General features: G+C 51.4%; 1 protein-coding gene across 1 annotated transcript in view; it reads left to right on the plus strand.

Annotated features, from left to right (window-relative positions):
* The window catches only part of LOC130016543 (dipeptidyl peptidase 9-like), a 46474-nt gene extending 42541 nt beyond the window's left edge, over window positions 1-3933 (plus strand). Inside the window, 1 exon segment of the mRNA XM_056107263.1 lies at window positions 3889-3933. Coding sequence (XP_055963238.1) covers window positions 3889-3933 — 45 coding nt within the window.
* The last annotated feature ends 13254 nt before the right edge of the window (window positions 3934-17187 follow it).

Consider the following 17187-nt stretch of genomic DNA (forward strand, 5'->3'; position numbering starts at 1 on the left):
AAAACCCTAAATGAAATTCATAGCTAAACCAGCAGAAACCTTAGAACAATTAATGTCAGTAATCGTACCACTATCAATTCTATAAGATATGCATAGCTCCATTCTAGAACTAGACTTACATTTTAAACGTAACTGATAAGAAAATTGGTGTTTCAAATAGTAGACATAGGTTCAGACTCATATTGTATCTATATTAATAATATCGCAACTCTATACGTCAAAACAAGCATGACACAGAACGCTAAATGACACCAATAGTAATTGTGTACTTAAGCCTACCCCAATCCTAAACAAACATTAATGTCCTTAATGATACAAACATCTACATCTAGGCTTGCATTTTAAATATAACTGCTCAATAAATTGGTGTTTCATGTAGTACATGTTGGTTCATGTTCACATTGTGCCTATCATAAAAAGATCAAACTCTGTATGTCAAAACAAGCATAAATCAAAACCCTAAATGAATGTTATAGCTAAACCAGCAGAAACCTTGTACTTAAGCCTACACTCAACCTTAAAATGAATGATGCCCATAATGATACAACAACTCTTTATACATCAAAACAGGCAATGATCTACACCCTAAATTGCACCGCTAATCCAGCAGAAACCGTATAAAGTAGCCCAATCTAAACTTATAAAATCTGAATAATAATTAAAAAAATAAATAAAATAAAACTAAATAATATCTGTACTCATACAAACATCTATTCATAACCCGTATGCAGTGCATAATTTCATTCTGCCCTAGACTTCGTTGTAACAATAACTGATCAGGAAATTGGTTTCTCAAATATTAGACATAAGTTCAGGCTCACATTGTACATCTCACCTTTTAATAAAATCGCAGAGCTATACGTCCAAGCAAGGCCTTCAACAAAACACTACAACTAAAGCAGAAGAAACCGGGTACATAAGCCGAAATTCAACCTTAAAACAAAAAATGTTCATCATCATACCACTGTCAATTCAGAACTGGTAAACTATGAATAGCTTAACTTGTCTTTCATTTTAAAAGTAACTGAGAGGGAAATGGACTTTTCAAAGAAGAGACATAGTTTCCGCCTCACTCACTTAAGACAGCAACTCTACAGGTCAATACAAGCATGAAACAAAAACACCAAATGGTAGAAACCATGTACTTAAGCCTAAATTCAATCTTAAAATTGTCCGTAAGCCTACCACTATCAATTCTTATAAGATATTCTGTCCCTAGACTTAAGTTTGAACTTACAGGAAATTGGTGTTTAAAGCATTAGGTACAGGTTCAGACTCACATTGTACCTATATTAATAATATTGCAACTCTATACATGACACAAAAGGCTAAATGACACTTAGAGCCAAACCAAAAGTAATCCTGTTCTTAAGCCTAAATTCAACCTGAAAAAAGTCACGTTTGTAATCGTACCATTACCAGTTCAGAACTTGTAAACTATGCGTAGCTGAATTCTAGAACTTGGCACTTATTTTAAGCATAACTGACAAGGAAGTTGATTTTTCAAATATTATAAATAGGTTCCGGGCTGGAGCGATAGCACAGCGGGTAGGGCGTTTGCCTTGCACGCGGCTGACCCGGGTTCGATTCCCAGCATCCCATAGGGTCCCCCAAGCACCGTCAGGAGTGATTCCTGAGTACATGAGCCAGGAGTAACCCCTGAGCATCGCCGGGTGTGACCCAAAAAGCAAAAAGAGCCCGGCAAGCTACTGAGAGTATTTCGCCCGCACGGCAGAGCTTGGCAAGCTACCCGTGACGTACTCAATATGCCAAACACAGTAACAAGTCTCACGATGGAGATGTTACTGGGCCCGCTCGAGCAAAATATATATATTATAAATAGGTTCCGACTCACATTCTGACTATATATAGGGCTGGAGCGATAGCACAGCGGGTAGGGCGTTCGCCTTACAAGCGGCCAACATGGCCGACCCGAGTTCGATTCCTCCGCCCCTCTCGGAGAGCCCGGCAAGCTACCGAGAGTATTCGATATGCCAGACACAGTAACAACAAAGTCTCCAATGGAGACGTTACTGGGCCCGCTCGAGCAAATCGACGATCAACGGGAGGGCCTTTACCTTTTACCTTTACCTTTTACATCTTTATAAGATCGCAACTCTATAGGTCAGAACAAGCATAAAACGAAAACCTTAAATACAGATAAACCAGCGGAAACCGTGTACTTAAGCCTAAATTCAATCTTAAATCATGTTGGTAAGCCTACCACTGTCAATTGTTATAAGTTCCTCTGTTGCTAGACTTAAGTTGGAACTGACAGGGAAACTGGTATTTCAAGTATTAAATGTCACTGTCCTTCCGTTGTCCGTGGATTTGTTCCAGCGGGTCCAGTGACATTGGGAGACACGTTACTGTGTTTGGCAGATCGAATAGGTCACTGGGAGCTTGCCAGGGTCCTGGGGATGTACTCTTTTGCTGGCCGGCGTTTCTCTCTCTCTTGTTTAATCTTTTTTTTTTTTATGATTTTTTTTCACGACGGATGACCGGGAGGCCCAGGGACAGACCCACAAACTTCGGTGCTCACGGGTCCGCCAGACCAGGACCCAGGCAGGAGGGGAGGGAGCCCCCGCCCGTCCACCGGGCCCGCTTGTGCTCCACCAGCGAGACCCGGGCCCTGCTTTTCTCTTTGGTCCTGTCGGGACCCCCTCAGGATGGACTCCTCTTTTCCTTGCCGGCTTGCTGGCTTTCCCCTTTTTTTTTCTATAATTTTTTTTTCATTTCATTTCATCATCCTGTTAATCGTCGATTGCCTCGAGCAGGCCCCAGTAACGTCTCCTTCATCCTAGCCCTGAGATTATATTCAAGGCTCTTTAGGAGAATGAGCCCCATCATTGTTACTGGTATTTGGCATATTTGGTACGCCACGGGGAGTTTGCCAGACTCTGCCCTGTGGGCAGGCTACATTCGATAGCCTGCAAGTTTGTCCAAAGTAGGAATGAGATAATAAGATGTAATTTTTTTAAATAAATAGATTTTTAAAAATAAATGTATGGCCCTCCCCGGCGGGTGCGTAGCTAAGCTCCGAGGGTCGCCGTGGCCCGTCCCTCGCCCGGCGGCTGCCGCGTAGCTGGCTCCGGGGTCCACAGCGGCACGGCCTGAGCCCGGGGACGCCCTTGCCGGGGCCGGTCCTTGCGCCGGCTGAGCCCGGGCGGCGTAGCTCTCGGGTCTGCAGCGGCTCGGGGCAGGGCCGAGGACCCGGCTGAGCACGTGCCCCTGGACCCGAGGCCTGGCCCTTTGCCGCAGGCACTGCATCGCTGCGTGGCGGGGTCCGGCTGGGAGCCTGTGGGGGCACCTGGTTCCTGGACCGAGAAGGAAGAGGACTTAGATTTTTTTTTCCCCCGAGGTCTTTCTGGACTTCTGAATCTCTCCCATTGCCTTCTGGAGCTGGCTCCGAAAAGGGATGTCGGCTGAGGGCCGCGGTGGCTCGCCGCTCCCCCCCCCCCCCCCCCCCCCCCCCCCCGGGCCTCCCCGCCAGCCCCAAGTCTGGGCGTGTGTGTCTCGGGGATGCGGGCGGGCGGGGAATAATCCATCCACTTTCTTTTCAGGATTGCATCCTCTTTGACCTCCGGGCCGGGTTCAATTCCTCCGCCCCTCTTGGAGAGCCCGGCAAGCTCCCCAGAGCATCTCGCCGCAGGGCAAAGCCTAGCAAGCTACCCGTGTCGTATCCCACCTGCCAGACCCACAAGAAGACTCAAAACGGAGACGTTCCTTGGCCCACTCTTGCAAATCGAGGAACAACGGAGGGACAGTGCCGTGCTAAAGCAACAAGAATCACAAAGTTATTCAGAGAGTGGCTTTCGGCGTCCAATGTTCCATCCCCAATCCCTCCACCGGTGTTTCTGGACTCTCTCTCCTCCATCCCTCCCCCAGTCCGAATGTGTCATCTTGACAGGCACCTTGAAAATCTTGTTATGAACGTTTGAATCTTGGAATTTCGGTGTTATTAACTCTGCGGTTTGAATATTTATCTCTATCATTTTGTAACTACCACTGATGTACCTGAGTTCCCATTTCATCTCATCTATCTCTTCTCACACTTTCCTTCTTCCGTTTCTATCGTCTGGATCCAAGGGTTTAGAGATCTGTGCTTTAAAACATTGCTTTTCTGGGGCCGGGGTGATAGCATAGCGGGTAGGGCATTTGCCTTGCACGTGGCTGACCTGGGTTCGATCCCTGGCATCTTATACGGTCCCCCAAGCACCGCCAGGAGTAATTCCTGAGTGCAGTCAGGAACCCCTGAACATCGCTAGGTGTGACCCAAAAAGCAAAAAATATATATATAATAAAAAAATAAACATTGCTTTTCCTCATCCAGTTACCCGAAGTCCCTCGATTGCTTGACTTCTCGTTAATCATTGATTTGCTCGAGCAGGCTCCAGTAACGTCTGCATTGTCCCTGTGTGTGCTAGTGTAGCCCAATGACGTCTGTTTGTTCTAGGAACATGAATAGCCTCAAACCGATTGTTCAGGGTCTTGACGAAGAAGTCTGACCATCTTGTTTATAGGTGGGCATCCACGGGGTCTTTTTTTTTTTTTTGGGTCACACTTGGCGATGCACAAGGGTTACTCCTGGCTCTGCACTCAGGAATTACTCCTGGCGGTGCTTGGGGGACCCATGGGATGCTGGGAATCAAACCCAGGTTGGCCACGTGCAAGGCAAATGCCCTATCTGCTGTGCAATCGCTCAAGCACCAGGTCATGGTTCTTACTGGGCTGCCTTTCCTAGTTTGCTTGCTCACATGGATTTCCCACATTGTTTATGTACAGTGGCATTATTCTTAAAAAATAAATACTCCTGGTGCTGTGCTCAGGGAGCACTCCTGACGGTGCTCCAGGGTCATATGGAATGCGGAGAATCAAATCCAATCCAGATCAGCAGTGTACAAGTCAAGCACCCTACCGGCTGTAATCTCTCTGACCGCTGGCATGATTGGTTTTGTTTCCACACAACATCTTGGTGCTGAGTGCATCCTTAGAGTAGAGATTGTCATATCCTCTCCTCACCAGTTGTTGCAAAGCCAGAGTGTGGGATGTCTGCTCGTGCATTCTTCCTGAAGGTTAATTTTATTTGAGGCCTTCTTGAAATACTTGTGCTTTCTATTCTTTTTTTTCTCCAGCTTAAAAAAAAGTGAATCACCATGAGATACAGTTATAAGATTGTTCATGATTGAATTTTAATTGTTCAACGTTCCAACACCCCTCCTTTTCCCAGTGCACATTTCCCAATGTGGCCTCACCTGTAGGATACCGGGGAGGGGGGGCGTGGCCTCACCTGCGTGCCGCCTGGGGGCGTGGCCTCACCTGCGTGATGCCTGGGGGCGTGGCCTCACCTGCACGACACCTGAGCCTGCTTGCCTGAGATCCCGGTCCCCGTTTCCTTCCGTTGATTCCTGCCACAGCCCCACCGCTGGGAGGACCTGACCTGCCCCAGCCTCGGGGCCGCTTCGGGCGCGGTTTCAGGGCAGGGCTCGGTCCTGCGGGGCCCCGCGACACAGGTGCGTGGGCGCGGACGGGAGAGCCGGGCGTGGACGGGCCTCTCCGTCCCAGGGGGTCCGCGCAGTGGGGCGGCGGGGTTCTCTCCGTGGGGGTCCGGGCTCAGCCGCTGCGTCTCAGTGGTCCGAGGGAGCCGGTTCCCTCGGGCTTCCCCGCCCCCCGCGTGCGCCCTCCCCCACGCGCGCTCCCCTGGGCGCCGGGCGCTGCCGGCTCCCGGGGGCGCGCAGGTGAGCGGGTCCGCCTGGGTGTTCCGGCGGCCGAGGGGGCTCCCTGGGCCCGAGTCCCCGCGTGTTGGTTCCTTTGCTCCTCGCCGAGGTCAAACGCTCTTCTTTGCGGAGGAGTTTGAGGGGAGCGGGAAGGGTCCGAGGGAAGAGCTCGGGGCTGGGGAGCCCGGACCCGGACTCCGCCTGCCTTCTCGGCGCCGCGTCCGCCGACTTCCCCAGGGATGCAGGCAGGGACCGGGCCAGGCCGTTTGCCTGCCCCCGCCGACGGCCGTCCCTGCGTCTGGACCCTGCAGACACCGGGTTTCCGCGGCGGAAGGGGCGGGCGCCCTGGGGTGCCGTGCGCGCCCCCGGGCATGGGACCGCCCGAGTCGCCTTTCAGCACCCTGGGCAGAGTCGCGCTCGGCCGTGGGGCGGTGTCTCGACACCCTGCCGGGCACGGTGCCCACAGTGGCCGTAGGCGGCAGACCTCACTGGTTTCGTCTTGAAGATGCTGCCACGTGGTGCCTGGCGGCGAGGCTCTGGGTTCTGTCCGTAGTTCTGAGCCAAAACATCCACCTGTGTCTTGCGTGTGGGTTGCACTGCAATCCTAAGGCTTTTATTTCGTGGCCTACTTGGAATTTGCTGGTGAGGTGCACGTGTGTATCAATCCATGGCGTGTGACTTAAGTATAGTTACACAGTAACTTACAAATAAATGTTTTAGAATGTTGAGCAGATTTTCAGAGGCTGCCTTTTCCCTGAATACTACCTTTTTACTCTTGTTGAACGTGACCTTGAGGTTCAAGTTTCCTGGATCCCCAACAGTGATGGGCTTATTCGTAGGAGTGTGGTCCGAAAGTTTCAGTGCGTTTCTTTTGTACTTGTTTGGAGCTGCTCACCTTGGACTTTGGGTCTGTCGGTGTCTTGGGGATCATCCAGGGAGTCTTTATTAAATGATAGTCTTCTGCTCTTGGCAGCTTATCCTTCCCTGTATTCAGTTTATCTTAAGCATGATTTTTGAAAGGTCTTACCCGATTTCTAGGTTTTCCTGACAATCTCCAGAATCCAGGCAATATGGCTTCTTTGTCCCCACCTGCTAGCCACTCATCTCATGACACCAGAGACCCGTTGTTTCCTATTTCTTCTTGCCTTAACAGTGGTCACTGTGCGTTCACAAGCTGTTTTGAGCAGAGGTACTACACATAGCTGAGTCGTCTGCATTCATACACTGGGCACACTTCTCATGTAACTGGCACACAAGTTTTTTTAAAAATCACCTATTGCCTGTGGCCAGATCGAGCTAAACAGGCTTGAAATAAGGACACTGCGAGGATTAAGATATGGAAATATGGGAAGAAAAAAGTGTGGGATCAGGGGGATAACGTCCTCAGACTGAAACAGACTGAAAGCAATGACTAATCTCCCTCCACATAGAACATCTATTTCTTAGAATAAGTGATTATCAGAAGGAGAACAGCATTTGTAGGCCAAATGTCTCACTATATTTGTTAGGGTCCGAGCTCAGGACAGCCTCACCTGTCAAGGAAAACGCTGAGAGACCAAGTCCATGCAAAAGCAAGAGGTTTATTCGAGCATGCTCAGGCTCACAGCATGACCGCAAACCGTCAGTGGCTGAGAGCCCCGAGCCTCTTCAGAGGGAGCTTCTTATAGGGCAACTTCCCGCCGTCTCAGAAAAGCCAGCGCACAAATCACCCAATACCTTCGAATGATCACATTAGATGCTGCACGCAGGCAGCCAATCAGGCCTTCTCTGGCCCCATGACCTTTTTTGGTGAATTCCAGGGGCAACAAGAAGAAGATGGGTGTCCTTGGTGCTATCAACAGGACGCAGCTGCAGGGCAGGATATGGGCTGGGACTTGCTTTTCTAGGGCCCAATTGTCATGGACCTATCTTTCAGGTATTCAATTATGTAGGCTAAAAGTAACGTTCTTGCTCAAGATTTTTTTCCAGAAAAATCAACCTGAGGACACATGTGCTGCAAACGTAAAGGAGTTGGTGCTTATAAGCATCTTTGGTTCTGTTAATTTTGGATTAATAATATAGCAACTTCCAGTTTCTTTCCCAGACTTTATGGATTGATGGTGTCTGTACTGCATGGTGTCCCTTTATTTTCGTCTTGTCAAATAGCTATGGAGAATCACTGAAGGTATTCATTTTAGGCTACATTGGTTATGAAGCTTTGCAATAATGCAATAGAGGTTTTATTTGTTTTGGGTTTTTTGCCTTTAAACCTCACCCAGTTGTTCTATTTTTTTTCATTTTTTTATAATTTTATTTATTGAATCACCATGAGAGCAGTTACAAAGCTTTCGGGTTTAAATCTTGGTTATAAAATGAAAGACCCGTACCTTCACCAGTGCCATTCTCCACCACCAAAAACCCCAGTATGCCCCCATCCCACACCCTCCCCCTACCTGTGGAGAGATGATTTTCACATTGCGCTCTCTCTACTTTGATTACATTCAATATTTTGACACTGGACCCACCATTATTATTTGGGATTTTACCCCAACACTCAGAGCTGCTGAAAGGGCAACAGTAGACAATTTGTTTTCTATTCCTGGTTATGAATAACATATGATGTCACGTGGTTGTAGTAGTGGCTGTGCGATTTTGAAATTCCAAAATTTTAACAATTAAATCTGGAGGAATTTCTTCCCAAAACCTGCTGGGTTCCAGGATTTGTTCCTGAGTCTGTGGGATCATGGCCGTTAAGCAGATTGATCGGGAGCCAGAAAGGCCGTTAGTGGTCGGTGACTAGGGGTCTTGCTGGGATGGGGAGGAAAGGGCTGGTCCCACCCCCATCCCGTGAGGCCCCACATGTCTCATCACTGAGGGCCCAAACCTGACTGTCCAATGGCCTCTGGAGGATGGCGGCCACCGAGCTGCCAAGGGGGAGCAGGTGGAGGGGATAGCACCCTTTCCTCCCTGGAACGGCCCAGCGACAGTAACCTACTGCAGGGTCCAGATGCATTTCTGCCAAAAGCCACTGGATTCTGAGATTTGTGTCTGAGTCTCTGGGATCATGGCCATTAAGCACCTTAATCAGGAGCCAGAGAGGCCGTTTGTGGGTGACGACTTGGGGTCTTTTTGTTTAGGAAAGGGCTAGCTCCACCCCCATCCCGTGAGGCCCTACGTGTCTCGTCACTGTGGGCCCAAACCTGACTGTCCAATGGCCTCTGGCGGATGGTGGCCACCGAGCCCCCAAGGAGGAGCAGGTGGAGGGACAGCACCCTTTCCCCCCCGGGGTGGCCCGGCAACAGTAACCTATTGTGCGATCTGGACGCATTTCTGCCAAAAGTTGCTGAGTTTCGAGATTTGTTTCTGAGTCTCTGAGATCATGGCTGTTAAACAGCTCGATCAGAAGCCAGAGAGGCCGTTTGTGGGTGACAACTTGGGGGTCTCGTTGGGGAGGAAAGGGCCAGCTCCACCCCCATCCCATGAGGCCCTACGTGTCTCATCACTGTGGGCCCAAACCTGATTGTCCAGTGGCCTCTGGAGGATGGCGGCCAGTGGGCTGCCAGGGAGAACAGGCCAGGGCACGAAATCTATTCCTACCTGGGGTGGCCCAGCGCCTCTAACCTACTACAGGGACTGGACACATCTCTGCCAAAAACCATTGGGTTTTGAGATTTGTTTCTGAGTCTCTGGGATCATGGCCGTTAAGCAGTTCAATCAGGAACCAGAGCGGCCATGTCTCCAATTATATAGCTGAACTGGAGGTGGTTTGTGGGTATATCTCCCACATATCTTTTACCTGTTTACTTTCTTGGTCAACTCTGCCTCAAGTTTTTGGGGTCTGGCCAAATGCACGGCAGCAATTTGGGGTACCTGGAAGTCTGAAGGCGCCATCAGGCTGCTGATGCACTCGCCTCACAGGTACAGACTGACCTGCTGGTGGCACCATACCCCCAACCCAGTGCTTCTTAGGGTTTACTCCTGCCTCTGCACTTAGAGATTGCTCCTGCCAGGGCACAGATGACTGGATGGGATTCCTGCCATCGAACCCAGATCAGCCACATGCAAGTACCCTACTCACTGCACTATCTCTTTAGCCCAAGATAAACGCTTTTAAGAAAATGGTTTACAGGCCCAGAGCAATAGTGCAGCTGGTAGGGCATTTGCTTTGGCCAATCTGGCTTCAATCCCTGACATTCCATATAGTCTGCCCAAGCACTGTCAGGAGTGATTCCTGAGTGCAGAGCCATGAATAAGCCCTAAGACATCACCAGGTGTGGCACAAACATAAAGAAACAAAAAGAAATTGGTGTATCAGAATTCCATGGTAGAAACTGTTTGACTTATTTGACTCTATAATTCTTGAGTGTTAGCCAAAACTCTTTTATAAATGAACCTGAGCATAATCAGTTATCACTGGCAAAAAGAAATAATTTTATTAAAGTAGATATAGGACACTTGTTTGCTCAAATTTTAATACTGCTTTACATAGTTTGTGAAACAATTTCAATAATGGTTATTACTAAAAATTTCAATTGATACAGATCTTTCACTTGTCAGACAGTTGATAATCTCCAGAGGAAAATACATCAAAAGCATATATACAATGATAGAAGTTCTTATTATACATGTAGCCTGGATGGTACATTATTTATCACTTTTTACAGAACTAGAAAACATTCAAGTGAAAAAAATAGATTCAAACTGGATGATAAACTTCTGATGGTTGAGGTCCTTCATTTAATTTTTTTGTGATAAGAAAATCCAAAAGAATTAATGTTGAATTTCTCATCATACATCATCTAAACGCACAGTCAAAAAAAGTAAAGCTTATAAAAACAGTAAATTGGTTATTATAGGTGTTTCACAAGTACACTGTTAGGTCATCCATCAACTGCTGGAGATTTCTGCACAGTGCAGAGAATGGGGTGGCCGGGCCGAAACCATTGTTGTCGTAATTGTTCAATTGTTGAGGTCGTCCCCCTTCCTGGAGAGCAGCCTCGGACATCATCTCCACTTTATTGTTGAGGTCCCGATTCTTTCTTTGGAGGTCCACAATCACGGAATTCAGGAAATCAATCTGTGGTAAAGGAGAGCGTGAGACGGTGAGCCATCTGCGGGAGCCATCGGAGCCCGCCACAGAGGAGGCTGGGCCCCGCTTCCAGTCCCCACCCCAGGGTTTGAGGCAGCCAGAGCTCCCCTTTCCCTTCCTGAGCGCAAGCTCCCGGGTGCCCCAGGGAAGACCCCAGGAGGACATGCTGGGCCCCCTCGGTTCCTCTCAGAGCAGGGAGTCAAGAGGGCCTTCCCTCTCCTACAAAGACAGACTCACTTCTTTAAAATCCACGGGGGGAAAAATCCCACTTTACAAAAGCAAGCATGACTGTCGGCACAAACATTCATGTTTCATTTAAAAACTGGCAGGTTTGGGTCTGAGTGATAGCACAGCGGGAAAGGTGCTTGCCTCGCACGCAGCCAACCCAGGTTTGATCCCTGGCATCCCACAGGGGCCAGCGGAGAGCAGCCAGGAGTGATTCCTGAGTGCAGAGCCAGGAGGAAGCCTGGAGTATCGTCAGGTGTGGCCCCCAAAGAAAGAAGAAAGAAAACCAGAAAAACAGACTGATTCTTTTTCTCCCTCAGGGCAAGTTCTGATGAGGAGTCTCTGAGAGTGCCCAGGCCCCCCCACACTGGAGCCAAGAAACACAGATCTCTCTTCCTCCAGCTGAAAAAAAAAATAAAAAAAACCATGGAAATGTTCAGTTCCCAACAAGCCCATGCAGGGTCCACGTCCACAGCCCACATGTAAAGTTCACTTCAGCCCACATGTGCCGTCCAGGGCCACCGGCTGTTAAGTACAGAAGTGCAGGAAGTGAGGAAGTGAGGGTGTGCGGAACTCCTCAGGGCACTGGGACCCAGATGGTCCCCTTCCTCAGAGAGGATTCAAACTATAAAGCGCTGCAGGCCCGGGTGTGATGGAAGAGGGTTGGGGAAGGAGAGACATCAAGGAGGCCCCAAGGCTGACTCCTGCCGCAGGCCAGACCTGAGCCTGCTGATGGTAGGTGCGGGCACTGGGATCTGCAGCCAAGTGTGCACACCCCAGAGGACCCCACCCAGCTGTCTCCCTCGACAGGAGCAAGAAGCAGGAAGGCAGCCCAGAGGACCAGACTCCCCCAGCTCTGCGCCCAGAGCACGCGCAACGTGGCCGGGACAGTCACATGTTGCTGGACGTTTCCGTTTGCGACCGGACCTTCCTGATGGGAAGGAGGCCCTTCAAAGTGGTGTTCGACTCTGGCAAAGTGAAGATTTGCCAATTTTATGGGAGCCCGAAGCCCAGGTTCTGGGAGAGCAGCAGGAGTAAGGGCAGTGGAGGGGTCTGGCTTCTCGGCTCTGGCAAGGACGTGACCCCTTGACTGAAGGGATGTGTCCTTGTCCATGGGGCCTTTCACTCCGTAAGCATCACCTCTTGTGCTGGGAGCGTGTGGGGGTGGGGTTCTGGCAGCAGGTGCCCGGGCCCTGGTTCTCACGCGTGCCAGGTGAGCACAGTCCCTTCTTCCTCAGCTTCCTTCTTTTTGGCTTCTTTTATTGTGATTAATCAATTCATTTGGGAGGGGGGATTTTGGGGTTACAACCGGGCGTTGCTCAGGAGTGACTCCTGGCTCTGCACTCCGGAATTACTCCTGGCTGTGCTTCGGGGACCATATGGGATGCCGGGGATGGAACCTGGGTTGGCCACGTGCAAGGCAAACACCCTACCTGCTGTGCTATAGCTCCGGCCCCATTCTCGGATATCTTAAATGGTAGATATTCCCCGACTCTTTTGAAGCATACACGCATATATACATATGTACATGTCTGTGTATGTATACATGCTTATCTATAACCTTTGTGGGTAGTCAGTTTGGTTTGTTTGGTGGGTGGGAACTAAGCCCTGGCTCTGTTCTCAGGGATCACTCCTGGCAAGGGAGGAGCAGCCCAGGCCGTCAGCAGTCACTCGAGCCCAGGAAAGTGGGGCTGTGAGGTCAGAGGGCACTGGCTCGCCTTCTCACGGTCATCAAAGAGCCTTGAGACGCTGCGTATGTCAACACATGTGGCTTCTCTTCCTGTCCCGGCCCAGGCTCTGGGCGAGCTAACTGGGGCGTCCAGTCCCTGCCGGGCTCATTGCTCCTCCGAGCAGTCTGGGAGTGGTCAGCTGTTCAGTGATCTGGCCAGGCCGCCCCATGTCCCCCGGATCCTGTGTGGTCACTCCGCGCAGCACCTCCCCAGGGGTCATACAGGGGTCACGCAGGGGTACACTTCCCCTCCTGTCCCATGCGAGAACCAGGGACCAATTACTCCTGGCGGTGCTCAGGGGACCATATGGGATGCCGGGGATTGAACCTGGGTCTGGCGTGTGTAAGTCAAACGCCCTCCCCGCTGTGCTATCACTCTGGCCCAGGATATGGTTTTTCTCAAGGCTGAGGCCGGGCCTATACGCCCTGGTCACCACCATCACCCACCTCATTCTGCAAGTTTGCATTGGTGTTCCTGGTGTCCTCCAGGGAGGCCAGGGTCTCTGTCTTCTCTTGGGACAGTTGTTCCATAAAATGCCTGGCATCTTCCGCTGTCTGCACAGCCTGGAGAGAGAAACCTCGTTGAGCCAGGCCGGGGGGCCAGGGAGGGGTTGGCCGCAGTGGCAGAGCACAGCGCGAAACGCCACACAAACCTGCCACAGTGGTTCCGGCCCCCGCTGGGCGCCGCTCACCCCTCGGGGACTCACGTCTAAACCGCTCAGCGGCAAGACTGATGCCCCGAAACAGCCTAGTGCTCCCAGAGAGCCTCCATTCCTCACACAGAATAAAAATGACATGAGCGGACAGCTAAGCAGGCCTGGTTGGAAAGCGTTGGGGGGAGGGGGGGAAGGAAGGAGAGGAGATGTGAGCCGTGAGCACAGGTGTGGGAGTGGGAGAAAGGCAAACCCTGAGTGAGCTGGGAAGAGAGAACACCTGCCCGGCACCAGGCACCCTCGAGTCCAGGCCGCCCTGCACCGGGCACACTGCTGGTGGCACAGGGCACCCCCGAGTCCCAAGTGAGCAGACTCAGGGCAACCGCTCAAAGTCCCCCCGGAAGACACCGCTTTACTTTACAACTTAGTGCCTCTCTCATGACTTCCCTTACGTCTTGAAGAGCCACAGTGCAATCTTCCGTGAGAACTCCCCCCGGATATGAACATACTGTTCTTTTTGGTTTTATTCACAGCTTATGCCTTGTCCTAGAGGTCAGCAGGCACGTGGTGACGAGCTGTCCCTGCGCCCGCAGCAAACAGCCCGTGACACACGGGTTCCGTGGGGATCCACTGCTCCTTGTGCCGACGAAGAGCAATCCTCTTAACCGCTACAAGGGGGTGCCCGGGGCCAACGGGGGTCGGGCCTGCTCCACTTTACCGTAAATGACGGCAGCGTCTCGAGCTCTCTGATTTTAATGGCGAGCCTGATCTTGTCCTTTCTCAGCAGGCGGTTCTCCTTCTGGGCCTCCAGAAGGTTGGCCGAGACGTGGCTGCTGGTCTGGGCCAGCCGACTGACCTCCTTCTGGAGGAGGAAGTAACTGCCGGCCAGCTGCTCCTTCTCCCGCAGGATCTCGGCCACCTTCTTGTCTGACCGCGCCTTCTCCTCCAGCAGGTCCAGGTGCTCGGCCTGCAGCCCCTGGGCACGCGCCCGCAGCTCCTCCACCTCCTGCTCCAGCAGCCCCAGGCGGCCTCGCAGCTGGCTGGCCTCGTGGGCGGCCGCCTGGGTCTCCTGGGCACGGGCCTCCCGCTCCTGCACCAGGGCCTGCTGTGCCGCGAGCCCGTCCTCCGCCAGCCGCCGGCACTCCTCCTGCCGCTCGGCGTCAAGCGCCTCCTTGGCCTGCAGCACGCTGGCGTGTGTCTTCTCCAGGCTGCGGGCCGCGTCCCGGGCCTCCTGCAGCGCCGCCTCGAGGGCCGACTGCTTCTCGAGGGCCGACTTCTTCTCGGCCGTGAGCTCCTCGATCTCTTGCACCAGCGACTTCTGATCCCGAGCCAGCTCCTCGTAGGAGCACTGCAGCTTCTGGATGATGTTGTCCTTGTCTTTGGCCAGGGATAGGTTCTCCAGAACCAGCTTCTTCGCATGCTCCTCCAGCTGGCCCCTCTCCTCCAGGCCCTTCTTACACTCGGCCACCAGGCCGCTCTTGCTCATCTGCAGCTCCTCCACCAGGGCCTGCAGCCCCACCTTGGCGACCTGCAGGGCGTCGTTCTCCGCGCGCACCCTCTGGAGCTCCTCCTGCACCGCCCTGCCCTCTTCCAGCACTTTCTCTTTCTCCGCCTCGAGGGCTTCTCGGCCGAGCCGCTCCTCCTGCCAGAGCTTCTCTGCGGCCCGCCTGGCCTCGATGACCTTCTCTTTATCGAAAAGAATCGCTTGGTTCAACAGCCAGAGCTTCCTCTGCTCTTCCCGCAGCGAAGAGTTTTTGGCCTCCGCTTCCTTCAACTTCAATAGCAATGACTCTCTCTCTGACTTCAGAGAGAGCTTCTCCTTCGCCAGCAATTGATTCTCTGACCTCAGGGCCCTGCGATCCTCCGACATCAGCTCAATTTCCTGTGATGTTATTAGGGAAGTTAATGACTACAGAAACAAAAGCGGGGAAGAATGGAAACAAGAATGAGATCAAGCAGGCACAAGCAAGCCAAGCACTTAATGTGGCCTAAATACCAGAAATGAAAATGGCAGAGTAGTCTTACCTGCACACGCGTGTATATGCGCGCGCACACACTCACACACTCACACACACACACGCACACACACACGCAGGATGGAGAGGCTGAAACAGCTTCACAGGGTCAACATATCTACCTGCCTTTTTTGTGGATGGGGGCCCCACACCTGGAGGTGTTCCGGGCTCGCTCAGGGTTCTGTGCTCAGGGATCACTGCTGGCAGGGCCGGAGGACCATACGGGATGCTGGGGATCAACCCGGGTTGGCCGAGTACAAGGCAGCACTACCCATTCTACTATCAGCCATTTTATTTTTGAAATGCCATCTTAAATTATTCCTGACAGCTCCCCGGAAGGTTTAAGTACAGTTGGATCTTGACGTTGGGGCATAAGATTTTTTCCCCCCACTTCAATTATTCTATTATAAAATCCATCACTGTCATAGAAGGGATGCATTAAAAAACTAGTTTTCAGTACAATTCAAAGAACTACAAAAAGTATTTTGTTTTTGAACTTTGTGCAGAAGGGGAAGGCAAAACAACCACTGCTGGTCAAACGATTTTCACAGGGACAAACAGAGGCAGGAAATGGACTTAGTCCCAAAAGTTATACACTTTATAGAAAATCCGGACTAATCCACCAAGCTTTGGAGACTGAAGCCAACAGGTGTTGCTTGCCAAACACAGTAACAACAAGTCTCAAAATGGAGACATTAGTGGGCCCGCTCGAGCAAATCGATGAACAATGGGAGGGCAGTGTTTGCAGAAATTCGGGAGGGGCCCAGAGGCTCCAGGAGGAGTGGCCGCACACGGGCCAGGGTCTCCCTCACCTGCTCTCCCTGCCCGTCAGCAATGGGTTGTGCGTTTTCTTTTCTGAGTCTCAATGCACACCATAGTTTAACCGCCATGTACTTTCCAGAACTTTCTGCAGCAAGGGCTATCTTCTCTGTCCAGCTCAGCAGCCATGAGCTGCAGCAGGCTACTGGTGTGCGCTGGGCAGCTGACCGCTGACGGTCAGGTTACCGGAATGGGGCTGACCTGAGCATGTACACGAGGCTGCTGGCCACAGAACTGGGCCGTGCAGGTGGTCCAGAGAGGAGACGTAGCCCTGGCTCTGGTGCGTGGTGGAAAGAGGCCGGGCACCAACACACACGCGGGCCATGGCCGCCGCTCAGCAGCCCTGGTTTCCTCTGATGTAAGCTCGCTTCCGTTTTCTTTGCATTGGCTTATAGATATGTATACACACACATATATATACAAGCACATATATGTATAGGCATACACATATATGTATAAACTATACATGGGACCAAGCGTGGAAAACTAAAAATGTATCAAAATATGTACATATGAATTAAAATACACTTATTATATGGATATAAAGATGTACACATATGTATATGTTATGTATGTACACACATATATGTGTGTGTACATTATTTTCCTTTTTGTTTTGGGGTTCACACTCGGCAGAGGTCACGGCTTCCTCCTGGGTGCTTGGGGGACCATGGGGGATGCTGGGGATCCCCCCGGTGGGTCACGTGCACAGCAAGTGCCCTCTCACTGCACTATTCTAGCCGCTCTATTTCTCCCCACTGAGCTTCGAACCTTAACATTTCTCTGATACACTAAAAAATGCCTTTGAGCAATCAAGTGAAAACACGAAGGCCTGAACTTACTGAGCAAGCTAAAGACAAAACGGACAACCCAAGCTGGGGTCCCTGGGCTTCTATGTGCTCTGCCGGGCGCCCCGGGAGCAACCCCCTTCCGGCTCTCACAGGCGCCCACGGGCGGAGGA

The sequence above is a fragment of the Sorex fumeus genome, unplaced genomic scaffold (genome assembly GCF_029834395.1).
Source record: "Sorex fumeus unplaced genomic scaffold, SorFum_2.1 ptg000156l, whole genome shotgun sequence".
In the NCBI taxonomy this organism is placed as follows: domain Eukaryota; kingdom Metazoa; phylum Chordata; class Mammalia; order Eulipotyphla; family Soricidae; genus Sorex; species Sorex fumeus.